Source organism: Urocitellus parryii, chromosome 10, assembly GCF_045843805.1.
Source record: "Urocitellus parryii isolate mUroPar1 chromosome 10, mUroPar1.hap1, whole genome shotgun sequence".
Lineage (NCBI taxonomy): Eukaryota > Metazoa > Chordata > Mammalia > Rodentia > Sciuridae > Urocitellus > Urocitellus parryii.
In genome coordinates, this window is record NC_135540.1 from 7,404,952 (window position 1) to 7,423,883 (window position 18,932).

Here is an 18,932-nt window from a genome sequence, read left to right on the forward strand (position 1 = left end):
CCTCCCCTACCCAGTACTAGGCAAGTGCTCTAGCCCTCAGCTACATCCCCAGCCCTTCGTACCTTATCTAATACAGGGTCTCAAAGTTGCCAAGGCTGGCCTCAAATTTGCAATCCTCTTGCCTCAATCTCACAAGTAGTTGGGACTCCAGATGTGTGCCATTTTGCCTGACTCAGTTTTTATAATGGATATCCATGGGAAAGTCCTTGTAACCCCTTCATAAATCTAACATTATTGGAGATTTGAAATTAGTTTTTTAGAGATCAGGGACTAAGGCTTAGAAATTTATATAGCTAAAAAAGTGTTGGAGGTAGAATTTTTAATAATTAAGTCTATCTAAATCTAACCCAATTGTTTTAGTCAGCTTTTTCACTGCTATGAACAAAAGACTTGACAACAGCAATTTTAGAGGAGTAAAAGTCTATTTAGAGCTCACGGTTTCAGAAGTCTCGGTTCATAGACAGTCAGCTCCGTTGCTCCAGGCCCAAGGTGCAGGAGAGCATCCTGGCAGAAGAGTGAGGAGGAGGAAAGCAGCCCAGGACATGGCCACCAGAAAGCAGATGAGCTTTCTCTCACCAGGAGACAGGCCCCCAGCGACCTACCTCCTCCTGCCACACCCTACCATCTACAGTTATCACCCATTTACTTGATTCAACTGGATTAATGCACTGATTGAGTTAAGGTGCTTATAATCCAATAATTTTACCTCTAAATGTTCTTGCATTGTCTCACATATTAGCTTCTGGGGGGACACCTCATGTCTAAACCACAACACCTATCTTTCCTTGGTAAGCTGAAATTTCTCTAAAACATAACAAGAGTCAGTCTATTATACCAAAAAATATTTTAAGAAATAGAAAACACCTTCTTTTGCATTTGTTCCTGAAGATCTTCAGTCACTTTAGTTAACTCTTCTACTTTTGCTACTGCAACCCTCAGATCTAACTTTGTTTGCCTGAAAAACAAAGTAAACAAATGAACTCTGTTATCATAGACAATAAAGAATAAAAAAATTAGGGAAGAAATCTAAGTTTGAGGAAACCATTACAAACTCATGTGCCTAAAAAAATGGATCTGAGGGGTAAACTCTGAAAGATTCCTTTATCACTAACAAAATGCATGTGAAAATGTAAAGAAGAAAAAGTACAGTTGATTAGGGAGAGGTACAAAGTGTGAGTCATTAATATTTTATTTGGATAAAATATATTTAATGTACAAATAATTCAATGTATTTCATGAGAAAGAACTTGATCATTTTTATAAATTAAGGAGTTTCAGTACATAAAGTAGACTATGGTTATGTCTATAATCTCTTGAATCTATAATTAGAAAAACACTGCTGACTGGCCTTTCTATGAAAATGAACTCAATAAACTGGTGTCCCTTCTATTTTCATGAAATCTTTATCATTCCTTGAACATCACAATAAAAATTAAAACATTTGCCCTTGATAATATTTACTTTCTTCAGAGATAAGAGTTGCAAAGGAAAAAACAGAGTATTCTAACAGAATCAAGTAAATTTCAATATTTTCTTGATTCCCAATAGAAACAATTTTAGAACAATAATATGACTTTTTAAAACAGAAACATTTTAAATATTATACTAATTAAGTATTAAATGTACATACAGAACTCTTTGATTTTTAAAAGAAAATAAATTTTTAGGAAGAAAACTAGAGTATAAACTGTCATTTGTTTCCTTATTATATTTCACGAGTATATTTAAATATAAATCATTACTGTTATTGAACTTATAGAAAGTATTAAATGCAAAATTCATAAATATATTCTAATTTATTAACCTTTGAATCTTAAACAGTATTTATAACTACTTTCTATATTAGCATAATATAATAGAAAATACAAATTTATAAATAGCTAATAATAGCCCAGCTAGTTAGTAGGTACCAGGAATTGTTGTAAATACTTTATAATCATCTCACTTAAGACACAAGAATTGCAAATTGTGTATTATTGAAGTTGAGGAGAGTGAGGTTTATAGATGTTTGGGCTGCTTTTCCAATATACCTAAGAATTCATAATAAATAATGAAATTGGTATTTAAACAGAGTCCTCTACGACATGCTGTCCACCAAAGAATGACCCTAATAATATCTAATAAGGTTAATCATTTTAGGAAAATGCTTTGCTGTCCAACATTCTTTGCCTTTAAATAAAAGACTTATGTAAGCATGTTCTGTACAGTTTTGTGAATCCTTTCAAATATCTGAACTTCTGAAATCTTTGAAGAAAGCAATACAAATATCCTGATTTTATTTTATGAAGGAGCTCTAATAAGTATATATTTATACTATCGACATGTAAATGTTTTTGATATGTATCTGCTATATATATAATTTTACAAAAGCCCCCCAAATTTCATTTTAGAAAAACCATGTTTACAAAATAACAGATATTAACCATCTCAATGTCATAAGTAACCAAGCATTTTATTTTTCCTCCAAATGTTTTATTTTTCATTCTATATTGGTGAATTATAATTACATATAACAGTACGCTTCGTTGTGACACATTCATACCTACACATAGCATAATATGATCCCTTTTCCTCTTTTCTTCTCCTGCCCTAATTCCCATCTTCCACTCTACTGGTATCCCTTCTATTTTCATGAGATCTTTCTCCTGCTTTTTCTCCCTAGATTCCACATACAAGAGAAAACATATAACTCTATGACTTTCTGAGATTGGCTAATTTCATTTTGGATGATGTTCTTCAATTTTCCTGCAAATTTCATAATTTCATTCTTCTTTTTGGCTGAGTAAAACTGCACTATGTATACATGCCACAATTTTTTTTTAAATCTATTCATCTGATGGACACCAGGCTGGTTCCAAGTTTGGCTATTACGAATCACGCTATTCTAAACATGGGTATACATGTATCACTGTAGTACGCTGACTTTAGTTCTTTAGGATAAATACAGAGGAGTGGGATAGCTGGGTCACCTGGTGGCTCCATTCCTACTCTTCAGAGAACCCTCCATACTGATTTCCATAGCAATTACAGTAGTTTACAATCACACCAACAGTGCATAAAGCTCCTTTCCACATATCCTTGCCAGGATTTATTAATATTTGTGTTCTAAATGACTGCCATTCAAATAAATGTATATTTTAAAATTTTTTTTTAGTTATAGGTGACACAATATCTTTATTTTATTTTTATGTGGTGCTGAGGACAGAACCCAGTGCCTCATGCATGCTAGGCAAGTGCTCTACCTCTGAGCCATAACTTCCAGTCCTCAAATAAATATTTTTAGACGTACATTATTTCATTTGGGGGTATGCTTCCTTATTAATCCATTTTAAATTACTGGGATTTTCATTAATGTAATTTTTTAATACTTAAAATATTAAAGAGAATTGAATTAAATCTTTAAAAAACAAAATTTTGCTCTGCTAAGCAAAGTACAATCAAGTAGAGCATAAAGGAAAGATTAATTATAGATTTAATTACAGCATCCACTTGGCTACAAATCAAAATATTTTAATTATCAATATATTTTTCAGACATCAAACACAATGAGCCTATTTTAAGATAAATTTACCTGTTTTTTTTTCTGTGTTCCTAAATTCTATCAAGGAAATCCTATAAATGTTTATAATATATTTTCACATAATTAAAAATGGTAAGATTCTAAGAGAAATAAAACCCAATTTTCACTGCCCTGTGGCAAGAGAGGCCTGCCCCGTGCCTATACCACGCGCTGGGGTTCCTTATTCACCAAAGCGTGACTCCACAGCCCAACATAAGGGTACATATAGGCTTGAGGCTGCTGCCGCCATGAAACTGGGATATCACTGCTTCTAACAAGGGACAATAAAGACCTGGTAAGACGTTGCCAAGGTCCCTGTGGGCCTGCCTGCACCAGAAGTTATCTCTACTACCGGTGTTAACAATTATCCTGTTGCTGAGGTAACAGGGAGTCTTGCACCGGGATGCCTCTCTCTTGCTTCTCCTATTAACAGCCAACTTCTTATGATTACCCCTCTCACTAGTCACATAATTTAATACTTCCATATTCTCACATCCTACCTCATAAACATCTCAGCCAACCCCCTAGATCCCCTTCTACCATTAGAAACTGTAAACCATTACGCAAACCTATTGACTATAAGGTAGAAGATAACCAAACTCATTATTTCTGATTATAGTGACAAACCTGTAAATGTAAAAATAGAAGCTAACTGATTTATGGCTGCACGTTGGGTACATTGAGTGCTGTAGTACTGATCTCCCTCTTAAAGGTGAGATATTGGTAACCTGTAGACACACTGTAAGACAATAGGGCAGAGGCTGTAATACCTTGGATCTACACTACAAGAGAGGAAGACACACAGACATCATGACAAAACAAGGGAGGAAAGTGCCCCAAACAATCCAAGATACTACAACAATAGAATCCATAGATAGTGCAGAAGGTAAAATGTCAGAGAAAGAGTTCAGAATATACATAACTAAAATGATCTGAGAAATAAAGAATGACCTAAGTGAGCAGATCTAGGCAAAAATCAATCACTCCAACAAAGAGATAAGAGAACAAATCAGGCAACCATCAATCACACCAACAAAGAGTTAAGAAAGCAAATACAGGTTGCAAGTGATTACTTCAGGAAAGAGAGATTCTGAAAAAAACAAACAAACAGAAACACTTGAAATGAAAGAAACTATAAGCCAAATAAAAAAACTCAATAGAAAGCATCATCAACAGAATAGATCACTTGGAAAATTGGACATCAGATAATGAAGACAAAATATACAATTTTGAAAATAAAGTTGACCTCACAGTGATGATGGTAAGAAACAATGAAGAGAATATCCAAGAATTATGGGATACCATCAAAAGACCAAATTTAAGATTTATTGGGATAGAGGAAGGTTCAAAGATTCAAACCAAAGGAATGCACAATCTCTTCAATGAAATAATATCAGAAAATTTCCCAAGCATGAAGAATGAATTGGAAAATCAAATACAAGAGGCCTATAGGACACCAAATGTACAAAATTACAACAGATCTACACCAAGGCACATTATAATGAAAATGCCTAGCATACAGAATTAGGATAGAATTTTAAAGCCCATAAGAGAGAAAAATCAGATTATGATAAGGGAAGACCAATTCCTATCTCAGCAGATTTTTCAACCCAGACCCTCAAAACCAGGAGATCATGGAACAATATATACCAAGCTCTAAAAGATAATGGATGCCAACCAAGAATCTTATATCCAGCAAAATTAAGCTTCAGATTTGATGATTAAATAAAAACCTTACATGACAAACAAAAGCTAAAACAACTTTATAGCAAGAAAGCCTGTACTACAGAACATTCTAACAAAATATTCAAGGAGGAAATGAAAAACAACAATGAAAATCTGCAGAGGGAAGAACAAGAATAAAGGAAAAGCTAACCAAAGGAGAAAACAAGTCAAGTTAAATATCAAAAATAAACAAAAATGACCAGAAATACAAATCATGTCTCAATAATAACCCTGACTGTTAATGGCCTAAACTCACCAATCAAAAGACATAGGCTGGTAGATTGGATTTAAACAACAACAACAATATGCTGCCTTCAAGAGACTCATCTCATAGGAAAAGACATCCACAGACTGAAGGTGAAAGGCTGGGATAAAATATACCATTCACATGTTCTGCGTAAATAAGCAGGGGTTTCCATCCTCATATCAAATAAAGTAGACTTCAAGCCAAAGTTAATCAAAAAGGATAAAGATGGATATTTCGAACTGCTTAAGGGAACCATACACCAACAAGACATAACAGTTATAAACATACATTCCCCAAACAATGGAGCATCTATGTTCATCAATCAAACTCTTCTAAGTTTAAGAGTCAAATAGACCAAAGCACAATAATTTTGGGTGACTTTAACACACCTCTTTCACTGCTGGATAGATCTTCCAAACAAAAGCTAAACAAAAAAACTATAGAACAATAATACAATTAATAACTTAAACTTAACTGACATATGTAGAATATTTCATCCTTCAACGAGCGAATACACTTCCTTCTCAGCAGCACATGGATCTTTCTCTAAAATAGACCATGTATTATGCTACTAAGCAACTCTTAGCAAATACAAAAAAGTATAGATGCTACCCTGCATTCTATCAGATCACAATCGAATGAAATTAGAAATCAATGATAAAAAGCAGAAGCTACTACAACATCTGGAGACTAAATAATATGGTATTGAATGAACAATGGGCTACAAAAGATATCAAGGACATCAAAAATTTCTTAAAGGTAAATGAGAACACTGATACAACATATAGAAATCTCTGGGACACTATAAGGCAATACTAAGAGGAATGTTCATTGCATGGAGTTCATTCCTTCAAAGAAGAAAAAGTCAACAAATAAATGACCTAACATTACATCTCAAAGTCCTAGAAAAAGGAGAACAAATCAACCCCCCAAACAGTAGAAGATAGGAAATAATTAAAATCAGAGCTGAAATAAATAAAACTGAAACAAAAGAAACAATTGAAAAAATTGACAAAACAAAAAGTTGGTATTTGAAAAATAAAATAAAATTGACAAACCATTAGCCATGCTAATGAAGAGAAGAAGAGAGAAAACTCAAATTACTAACATCTGTGATGAAAAAGGAAACATCACGATGGACACTACAGAAATACAAAAGATATTTAGGAATTATTTTGAAAACTTGTACTTCAATAAAATAGAAAATATAGAAGGCATTGACAAATTTCTAAAGTCATATGATATGCCCAAAATAATGATATACACAATTTATACAGATCAATTTCAAGCAAGGAAATAGAGGACGCCATCAGAAGCCTACAATCCAAGAAAAGCCCAGGACCAGATAAATACCCAGCTAAGCTCACAAGACCTTTAAAGAAGAACTAACACCAATATTCCTCAAATTATGTCATAAAATATAAAAAGAGGGAACACTTCCAAACACATATGGGGCTAATATGACCCTGATTACAAAACCAGACAAAGACACATCAAAGAAAGAAGACTTCAGACCAATGTCTCTAATGAACATAGATATAAAAATTCTCAATAGAATTCTGGCAAATTGAATACAAAAACATATCAAAAAGACAGTGCGCCAAGATCAAGTGGGGTTCAACCCAGAGATGCAAGGTTGGTTCAATATACGGAAATCAATAAATGTAATTAATCACATCAATAGACTCAAAGATAAAAATCATATGATCATTTCAACAGATGCAGAGAAAACGTTTGACAAAATACAGCACCCAGTCATGTTCAAAACACTAGAAAAACTAGGGATATCAGGAACATATCTCAACATCATAAAAGCTATCTATGCTAAGCCCCAGGCCAACATCATTTTAAATGGAGAAAAAGTGAAAGCATTCCCTCCAAAACCTGGAATGAGACAGGGATGCCCTCTTTTACCACTTCTATTTAACATAGTTCTTAAAACTTTAGCCAGTGCAATTAGACAGTCAAAAGAAATTAAAGGGATACAGATAGAAAAAGAAGAACTCAAAATTATAACTCTTTGCTGACAATATGATTCTATACCTAGAAGACCCAAAAAATACCACCAGAAATCTTCTAGAACTAATAAGAAAATTCAGCAAAGTAGCAGGATACAAAATCAACACCCATAAATCAAAGGCATTTTTTAAGATAAGTGACAAATCCTCAGAAAGAGAAACTAGGAAAACCACCCCATTTACAATAGCCTAAAAACAAACAAATAAACAAACAAAATACTTGGAAATCAACTTAACAAAAGAAGCAAAAGACCTCTACAATAAAAATTACAGAATGCTAAAGAAAGAAATTAAAGAAGACCTTAGAAGATGAAAAGATCTACCTTGTTCTTGGGTAGGCAGAATATTATTATATTATATATTACTAATTAATAATAATTAATATATATTATATTACTAATTAATATTACTAAATTACTATACTATCCAAAACACTATACAGATTCAATGCAGTCCCATTCAAAATCCCAATAACATTCCTCATAGAAATGGAAAAAGCAATCATGAAATTCATCTGGAAAAATAAGAGACCCAAAATAGCCAAAGATGTCCTTAGCAAGAAGAGTGAAGCTGGTGGCATCACTATTCCAGATCTTAAACTGTACTACAGAGCAACAGTAACAAAAACAGCATGGTATTGACACCAAAATAGACCTGTAGACCAATGATACAGAATTGAGGACACAGAGACAAACCCACATAATTACAGTTCTCTCATATTAGACAAAGGCACCAAAAACAAAAGATAGCCTCTTCAACAAATGGTGCTGGGAAAACTGGAAATCCATAAATGAAATTAAACCTCTATCTCTCACCCTGCACAAAACTCAACTCAAAGTGGATCAAGGACCTACAATTAAACCAGAGACCTTGTGCCTAATGGAAGAAAAAGTAGGCCCAAATCTCTATCATGTCAGAGTAGGCCCCAACTTTCTTAATAAGACTCCTTTGGTACAAGAATTAAAACCAAGAATCAATAAATGAGATGGATTCAAACTAAAAAGCTCCTTTTCAGCAGAAGAAACAATCAGTGAGGTGAATAGAGGGCCTACAAAATGGGAGCAAATCTTTCCCACAAGCACATCAGATAGAGCACAAATTTCTAGGGTATATAAAGCACTCAAAAACCTTGACACCAAAAAACAAAACAAAACAAAACAAACAAACAAAAAAAACCCAAATAACCCAATCAATAAATGGGCCTACAATCAATCAACAAATATATGAAAAAATGTTCAACATCTTTAGCAATTAGAGAAATGCAAATCAGAACTACCTAAGATTTCGTCTTGCTCCAGTCAGAATGGCAACTATTAAGAACACAAACAATAAAAAGTATTGACGAGGATTCGTGGAAAAAGGCACACTCATACATTGTTGGTGGGACTGCAAGTTGGTGCAGCCAATATGGAAAGCAGTGTGGAAATTCCTTGGAAAACTGGGAATGGAACCACCATTTGACCCAGCTATCCCTCTCCTTGGTCTATACCCAAAGGACTTAAAAACAGCATACTACAGGGACAGAGTCACATCAATGTTTATAGCAGCACAATTCACAACAGCTAAACTGTGTAACCAACTGAGATGCCCTTCAGTAGATGAATGGATAAAGAAAATGTGGTGTGTGTATGTATATGTGTGTATACACACATACACACACACACACACACACACAATGTAATATTACTCAGCAATAAGAGAGAATAAAATCATGGCATTTGCAGGAATGGATGAAATTAGAGAATATAATGCTAAGTAAAATTAGCCAATCCCAAAAAACCAGATGTTTTCTCTGATATAAGGAGGCTGATTCGTAGTGGAATTGGGAGGGGGAGCATGGGAAGGTTAGATGAACTCTAGATAGGGCAAAGCGGTGGAAGGAGAAGGGAGAGGGATGGAGGTAGAAAAGATGGTGGAATGAGATGGACATGATTATCCTAATACATGTATAAAGACACAAGTGGTGTGAATATAATTTGTATACAACCAGAGATACTAAATATTGTGCATTATATGTGTAATATGAATTAGAATACATTCTTCTGTCATATATAACAAATTAGAATAAAAAATAAATAAGTTAATTTGAAAAAAAAGTTTTTATTGATTTGCTATATATTCTCAAAGTTTTCCTCCTGAAATTACAGAGTGTAAAATCATTTATATTTAAAGATTTTAGAAAATTCTTAAACATATTTTTAGACAAAGTTCTAAAACTCTTAAAATCAGTAGGTCTTTAGGTAACTGACTTATTAGTCAAACTGAAAAATTTTATTTTCATTTTTTCCCTTTACCAATCTTCACTGGTAGTCTAATGGTTAAACCTATTTGATAGAGACTTATGAAGAAACTAAGCAATGGTTGGCTTGGTGGCACATGCCTGTAATTCCAGCAGCTCTGGAGGCTAAGGCAGGAGGATTGTGCCTTCAAAGCCAGGCTCAGCAATGGAGAGGTGCTAAGCAACTTAGTGAGACTCTGTCTCTAAATAAAATACAAAAAAAGGCTGAAGATGTTGCTCAGTGGTCGAGTGCCCCTGAGTTCAATCCCTGGTACAAAACAAAAACAAAAACAAAGACCCTAAACAATGGATATGAATGATCTATATACTGAACTATTAAAAACTTTTTAAAACAGGAACTCTTCAGTCTTTAAGCAGTTTATCTGCACACAAGTTATACACAATTTAATTAATTAAAATCATACACTTAAAGGTAATTCACAATTAGACTTGTCTAATATGACTAGTGGTAGTTTCTCTCTACTCTCTGTGACTGGAAATGCACCTTTGACACTACATGTGCACAGGCATTTTGTAACTATCTCCGCATAGGCTCTCCTTGAAACTTGTTCATCCAGAAAGTCTGGTCATCTCTGTTTTCCAGAACAGGTGGTTCTTTTATATAGGCATTATCTTGGAATTTACAAAATAATTACATAATTGACATGTTACTCTTTGTGTAAATAATGATTACAATATTTTAGTGTCATGTGACAAAGTGGACAAAATATTAATTTGTATTCACTAACAAGCAGACAATTCAAATCTTTTATGTGATGAACATGCTCAAAACATGTTAACCGTGTGTCTGCGACATTTGAGACACTATGGAAAACACACAAAGGTTCAAATCATACAAAGATGGGTGAGATTCAGTAACCTTTAGGAGGCCCATAAAGCATGCTTCAAGCAACGCAAGAGATTAAAATAAAGCGTGGACTTAAAGTAGGTAGTACATCTGCATTTAGCTGAGAGAATACTGAAGTAGGAGTATTTAAAATTAAAAACTGGCAGAGGAATTATGTATCTCCCAAGGACAGACCAAAAGAAAGCTTTGGAAAGGAGGGAGATGAGAGCAAGAAGAAGGCATAAAAGGGGGTAGGGGTGGGGCATACCTAGGAAAGATAGGGCCACCTCTGTGAAGGTCAAGAGGACGACAAGGCCAATGGCCTTCATGGATACGTTACCTATTTTAATTTAAAGGCAAATGGGAAACTGCTCAAATAATGGAATCAGTGATGCACGTTACAAACTTAAAACTGACATTGTGAAAAAAAAAAAAAAGGGAGTTAGAATGATAGTTTTGTCTGTCTAACCAATATAATTACGAAGCAAGAGTCGGGGAAGGTCCAAACTGTAATGATGTCACCAATACTTGGAAAGAGAACATAGATTTTACAAAAATGAAATTTTAGGAATTTTGTACATTCATTCTTTGAACATATTTTTATTGAATGATTATAATATACCAGGTACTGTGAATAGAGTCTGGATATGTTATTTCAAAGTGGTGGTCATTCATTCAGTCTGTCAGTATTTTGTTTGTTTGAACTGTATTTCAGGCACTCCAGAGTTAATGATCAGTATGGGACCTTTACTAAGCGTTGTCCACTGAGCCCCTACCTGAACTATATCCTGACCACTGTCATCAGTCTAATGATAGCAGTGGTAAATGTGCTGGTAGGAGGAGGTGAGGCCTTTTGGGAGGTAATTAGGGTTAAGGTTAGGGTCCTGCAGAGTCCTCAAATATGAGACTAATGACCTTATAAAGGAGGCCCCAGGGGGTGTGTATGCCTCCCTTCCATTATGTAAAGACACAGCAAAAAGGTACTCCTGTGTATCAAGAAACAGACCCTCACCAACACTGTGTCTGTCAGGGTCTTCATCCTGGACTCCTCAGAACTGTAAAGAAACAAGTTTCTGTCCTTTATGGCCTACCAGTCTATGGCATTTTGTCACAGCAGCCAAAATGGACTGAGACAATGGCAGCCTAAGGAAACAAACAAACAAACAAACAAACAAAAAAAAAAACAGAGCTAAAGTCAAAGCTCACACCCTTTATACTTTCTATCACATAATAGCACAGTTTTAGGAAGGCATACAGATGCACAGTATTTGCAAAAGAAATTACAAATATTAGTTAAAAATAGTTTTTGAAATAAAATGGTAATCTACTATTAGAGACACGCATTCTGAACAATGGTGTCATGAATTTGTTTTATTTTTGCCAAACCTCTGAACAAGAACAAGATGGACAAAATACTTTTATTTTATTTATTTATTTTTATGTGGTGCTGAGAATTGAAGCCAGTGCCTCACACATGCCAGGAGAGTGCTCTACAGCTGAGCTACAACAGTAGCCACCAAACAAGAAATCTTAATATTAATTAGTGGTAGTTGAATGGAGCTAAGACCCCATGCTTGACCAATCTGTTCAAGAAGTAAAAATTAAAAAAATTCTTTTCTGCCCTTTAAAGATTAAGAAAGATACAATTTTTGAATAAGAGGTGATACAAGTATCTCACATAACATAAAAGTAAAACAGTGTGAAGAGATAGGAAAATGACAGCAAAGCCCCATTTCTCTCATCTTAAAACCTGTTTTCTATGCTCAGAAAACTAGCTGCCAACACATAAGGAACTGTCTGGCAATTCTATGACTAAGCACATCTGCTCAGGGCCATTGCTCAGATGGGACAGTTTCCAAAGACACTATGAATCAAAACTAGTGATCCATGAATTCCAGATTTCCATGGCATTTTTATAATAGAAGACACAATATTATTCAAGTTGAAACATGAAACATCTGAGAAAAATGTGTTGTCTCAATAAACTATTACCTGGTATAAATACCCTAAGATGTATATAAAAATTATTGGCATATGAAACATTTCAGTGAAAAACAAAGAGCTAAATCTTTGTAAAAAAAGATTTTAAAATGAATACCATGAATATATATAAACTTGGATGTATACAATTTACCTCTTGCATTCAGTATGACAGAGTGATACCAAGAACTGTATTCCTATCATATCAGCATAGCTTACTTGTAAATCATTTCACTCTCAATTTAAAATACTTCTTGGATTTTACTTTGAATTTACATACAGAGAACACTAAACATAAAGAAAATTAAATGCCTCTATCACTCATTGAAACTTTGAGATGACTGATAACAGAAACAGATCTAATAGTACATAGCTTAAAGGCTGGATCCACAATGAGAATCTTTTAATTTATTGTGAGAAGCTTCTATTAATTAAAAGTGATTTTTTTTCAGGTGCACAATTTTAGAAATCAAATTAAGTGGTCACACATTCTTGTATAGCTGAAGGGTGTCAATTTGGAAGGTACTGTAGTAGCTCTGATGGGATGGGCTGAGCAAAGGCAGAAACAATACAGTGATGGAAAAATGAAGGGTCTGAGAGACAGTTATATGGTAGAATTGGAAAACAGAAGTTATGATCCTTCCTAGTTTTTTGAATCAGGAATTGGATGGTGTCATTCACAAATACAAAGAAAAGATTCAGAAAATATGATAATAAGCTCCATTTAGAATCTGTTGTATTTCAAGTGCCTCAGAGCCACCTGGGTGGATGAGATCTCATTAACCTAAAGAACTCTGAGCTAAAAAAATTTAATGAGATCTCACCCTCACAGAGACTTTCTAAGTCACAAAAGTGTGCAAGAAATGAAATGGGGCAAGTTAATTTGGCTATCATGTCACACCCATACAGAAACTTATTAAAGACTCTCTTCTATCCTCAGAGGGCACACATATATTTTTAAGTTCTCAGAAATTATAAATTGATTGGCAAGTTACATATTCTTTAAATGAAGACAGTATCTATGTCCATTACTGAGAAGACCACTCCTTAGTGGCAAAGTTATTTTTAACCAACATTTGGATAAGAAATTAATATGCACCCCTATGCAAATACTTTAGTCCATCTTTAAGACACATTCTTTTACAAGTTAGTGTTAAAAGATATACACAAATGAAGATCCTTTCCTTTAAAGGCAATGTAAAATTTTGAGTACATGTGACTTGGAAAATAATCATTTCACAACTCTGCTGGATACATGTTGTAAACAAATATATAGAATGAAAAGGGATCTAAAGAGAACCAGCAGTTCAATCTCAATTTAAATGACTAAGCACTGAGTAGATCCAAAAGAAGAGAAGAGTGAGTATCTGCTAAAAATGAATGAGATACGTCTTCATGGAGAAGGAAAGCTTTGGCCAGATTTTAAAAGACTAAGGATAAAAGGCAAAAAGGAAGGAAGCAAAAGATCTTCCCAGAGAAACAGCAAAGTGAGCAGTTTATACATAAATGGAAGCCAGGGAAGATGAGGTTAATGAAGGTTCTTAATAGGCTGAAGAGTTTTATCTACTGACAGGTTATCACTAAATACTCTCAAAAGGAAAATCACAAAAGCTTCAATTAGAGATTCATAGGATTTTAATTTTTTACACATTATCAGGCAACAAATGAAACTAATATGTTTCAGTAAGTAAAAACTTGTGTTTAAAGAGTTCTAATTTAGTTATTCTTGGCATGGTGATATAGAGCATCTCAAAACCTAAATTCTGGTAATGTCAATATGCCCATCATTCAGAATCTGTCAAACTTGAAAGCAACACCCTTTTCCCTAAAAGAAGCATCTGCTTATCCTTCTGTTCCTTCAAATCTGTGGCAGGAAAAGCAAGCATAGTTTTATATATACAACTATGAACTGCTTAATGTTAAGCTATGGAACGCTGCCAGTAAATATTATGGCAAAGTTGCTCATGGACAACTCAACACTGAGACCTTCTAGGTTTTAGGAAACCCCAAATAGCTTTATCAATCTCAGTTTATTTTATTTCAATTTGTAATCTTTAGTCTAAGGATCTACAAGCCAAAGGAATCTTCCACACAGATGTCAAAAATCAACATATCCGTTCGCTCTTCCCCAGTCCACTCTCATTTTTGACTTACTTATTGCTGTGAATACTGTCAGAGAGCCAGGCTTAGAAGCTCTCTAGATTAGCAGTTAAAAGATGTGGGTTCTAATCTGACTCTTCCGTGAGCCCTGGACAAGAGAGCTTCTCAGCTTTTGGTTCAGTTTCACTTATTTTATAAGTTTATTTTATAATTATTTTAAATATTATTTTATAATTTAACAGTGAAGTTAAATTAGATGATCATTAAAAGTTTCTGTCTTGCAACAAAATTCCAGGATATTTTCCCTTGACCTTAAGCCTAATAGCACCAAAGTGCCACCCATTTTCCTGTACAGAACCTTTCATATGCATTTTTATTTTTTATTTTCATTATCATTACATGATTACAAGTTTTTATGAGCCACTTTTCTTACTATCTTACTTTTAGGATCTCTACATTCTGATTTAGCCTAGATGTGCCACAAGTCTTGTGTCTTTGTTTTTCCTTCCATTCTTTTCTGTGCCTCAAATGTGGAATTGAGTTGATTACACAATTCCATGACTCATTATCATTATTAGTTATAAAAGACTATTATAGTTTATTCTTATTTTATAATCCTCTCAAATTTCTCTCCATTTGATAAATTCCCATTAAATAAATGGTAATATCCTTGCCTATATTACATGCCCGGGTAAAACACATGTTACATACGTGTTTTTATGAGACATATATCTCCACATATAAAATTACTTTTTAGATCTATATATGTTGACATAACTATATCTTTACACATGAACACTTATTTCTAAATGATTTTTTCCAAAGAGATATTATTACACTTTCTTAACCATTCCTTTAGTGACGAATACCTAGGCTGCCTTCAATTTTCTGCTTCTACAGAGAGTGTCACTCTGTAGAGACAATGACTAGCTTGAAGTTGTGGTACATAATTTCTGGAAATGTTTTCATTTTTTTCTTTTATAGATACAAGTATACACAAAATATACATTGCATTCTTTTACTATATGTATATTGAAAATAAATCTCTCTCTATATATATTGTTAAAATATATATCCATAATCAATACACATAGTTGTTTAAGCCATTTGAAATCTATATAAATCATATCATACTACATAGTCTTTGGCACTGTGTTTTTATACTCTATTTTATATTTTTGATACTGATGGTTGAATATGAAGAATTACATGTTAAATATCCCCAATCCAAAAGTCTGACATTTGAAATGCTCCAAAATCTGAACCTGAGCACTAACATGATACCACAAATGGGAGATTTCACACCTGGCTTCATGTGACAGGCCACAGTAAAAATGCAAGTGAGCTAAAAGTACTATATGAATTACCTTCAGGCTATGGGGATTAAAGTCTATATGAAACAAGTGAGTTTTTTGTTTAGACCTGGGGCCCAACCCCAAAATATCTCATAATACACATGCAAATTTTACAAAATTTGAAAAGAAATCCCAAATCTGTAATACCTCTAGTGCCATGCAGTATGGATGAGGGACACTCAACCTGTATCACATTGTTTCAACTTGCATTTTCCTGACTGCTGTGATTTTTGAAATGTTTGCTCACTTTCTCTGCTCAATATTCTGTGCGTTTTTATTTATTTTTACTGCTGCTTAATATGTCCACAATACTAATCTCTTGTCAGTTATGTGCATTATGAATGTTTTCTATCAGACTGTGGTTTGCCTTTTCATTTGATTTATACTATTCTTTGTAACAACTTTTACATTTTAACATAGTCAAATACATCAATCTTTTCCTCTCTGACTTGTATTTAAATCGTATTAAGACATACTTTCCTGGGCTAGGGCTGTAGCTCAGTGGTAGAGTGCTTGCCCTGCATGTGTGAGGCACTGGGTTTGATCCTCAGCACCACATAAAAATAAATAAGTAAAAATAAAAGTACTGTGTCCACCTACAACTAAAAAAATTTTTTAAAAAGAAATATTTTCCTATATGCAATGTATACCTACATTGAAACAAAAAACACCATGTTACTTCATTAATATGCATAAACTTTATGTTTATATGGACTGCTTCAAAAATAAATATAATTAAAAAGTTTTTTGTTTTGTCTTTAAAATAAATACTTCTCCAACAAAATGTTAAAGAAAGATTCTAGGATATTTAAAAATAAAATCTGTGAAGTTTTGCTTCTCACATTTAGGTATTTATTCCACAAAATCAAATAAATACAAAATGTGAAAGGCAAGATTTTATCAATTTTTCTCATCAATAACAACCATTCCTAACATTATTCTCTCCCTACTGATTTACAATGCCAATGCTGTTATATACCAACCTTCTACATGTACTTTATATTTCATTATATTCACAAAACTCACACTTAGAAATAACTTGCATTTTATTCCTTTACACAAGGAACCTGGTTAGGATTACATTATCAAACCTGTCTCTCTTACACATACATAACTGACATAACTACACATTTGAAAACACTAGATGATTACACTGATTTCAATCATAAGGATTTGAAATACATTCTCATTAGAGAATTAAATTTTCTTACCCACATACGGGAGTTCTACATTTTCTATTTAGTTCTTTGGCACATCTTCTATTTCTTTGTCAATATTTCTCATTTCTTTGTTGGGAATTTCTATTTTTTCCATTTGTTTTACTTGTTTATAATTGCTCACTGATACATTTTCATTATGGATGTTGAAAAATCTTTGTCAAATAGTTCTAGTATCTGTCATCTAGGAGTTGGTTCTAATAGATTATCTTTTTCATTCAAGTTGAGTTATTCTTGAATCGTTAAGTGATGAATAATTTTTGGTAGAAATTTAAGTACTTTTAGTGTTATGAGACTGTGAATAGTACTTAAGCCTGTTTTGACTGACTTCCTGTGACTCTGTTCTTTTAGAGGGAAAGGAGGTGGCCTTGTTTCGGCCTCCCAACTATGCCTCCACTGACATGGGTATAGGTGGGTCCACAGTTTGCTCCTGTATCATCTGGCTGCTGTGGACAGTAATTTTCTAAAACTTGTCATGCTAGGTTGCCCCTCTCCAGCCTTTGGCTTGAGAGCGCAGGTCTCTGGGGGAGCTTTTATTTGGTGTGCACTTGGTATTGCCAGAGTTCTAGTTTCTTCACTTCCAAGTCTCACGTATAGGAGGCAAACAAGAAAAACAACATAGGCATCATGCCTTGGTTCCTGAGGTACCTTCCTGACCTTTTTGTGTTGTTGTTCTTTCTCCATCTCTTAGTCTTGATTCCAGAAGGAATAAGAAAAAGTACTGCTCCACTTTCCTTCCCACTGTTGTTTTGTTTTGGTTTGTTACTGGGGATTGAATCCAGGTGCACTCTGCCAGGAAGCTACATTCCAAGCCCTTCCTATTTTTTTTTTTTTAGTTGTTGATAGTCCTTTATTTATTTTATGTGGTGCTGAGAATCGAACCCAGTGCCTCACACATGCCAGGCAAGTGTGCTACCGCTGAGCCATAGCCACAGCCCCCCTATTTTTTATTTTTTAATTTTGACACTACTAACCTGCTGAGACTGACCTCAAACTTGTGATCCTCCTGCCTCAGTCTGCCAAGCTCCTGGGATTACAGGCATGTACCACCATGCCCAGCATACCCCAGCATACCTGGTATGCCCACAGTTTTTTAAATAAAATTGTGTACTATAATTAAAATTCTACTTAAATTGTATCCTCCTTCTTTAGTTGATGGGTATTGTTGCTCGTTCTACTCAGATCCTGTATAAGCAAAATGTTATTCACATTTTCCTTAGGCTGGTATCTTGCCTAAACATCCTGACAGAAAATTAAGTACTTCTCCTAACCATGATACCTCTTAATGCCATAAAAGTCATCTTGCAAAGGTTGTAAATAGAGGTAGACAGGAGGACCGCAGCCACATTTGGAAACTGCTACAGTTCCTATCAGTGTGGATCTGCTTCTGGCCTCTCCAAGTCTGTCCAGTTTGTCCATCTTTATGCCAACAACACTGTATTCCTTTCGCTTTATATTAAGTCTTGATATCTGGCTTTGGAAGTCCCCCTAATTTATTATTCCTCTTGAAAAGTATCTTGTCTATTTTTAACCTTTTACATAACTATATAAATTTTAAAATCAGCTTTTCAAATTCTACAGAAATCCTACTGTTTTTGACTGGAAA

General features: G+C 34.1%; 1 protein-coding gene across 1 annotated transcript in view; it reads right to left on the minus strand.

Moving 5' to 3' along the window:
- The window catches only part of Sclt1 (sodium channel and clathrin linker 1), a 174,413-nt gene that overhangs the window by 85,137 nt on the left and 70,344 nt on the right, over window positions 1-18,932 (minus strand). The window contains exon 10 of the mRNA XM_077803416.1: window positions 865-955. Coding sequence (XP_077659542.1) covers window positions 865-955 — 91 coding nt within the window. The remainder of the gene's footprint in view (window positions 1-864; window positions 956-18,932) is intronic.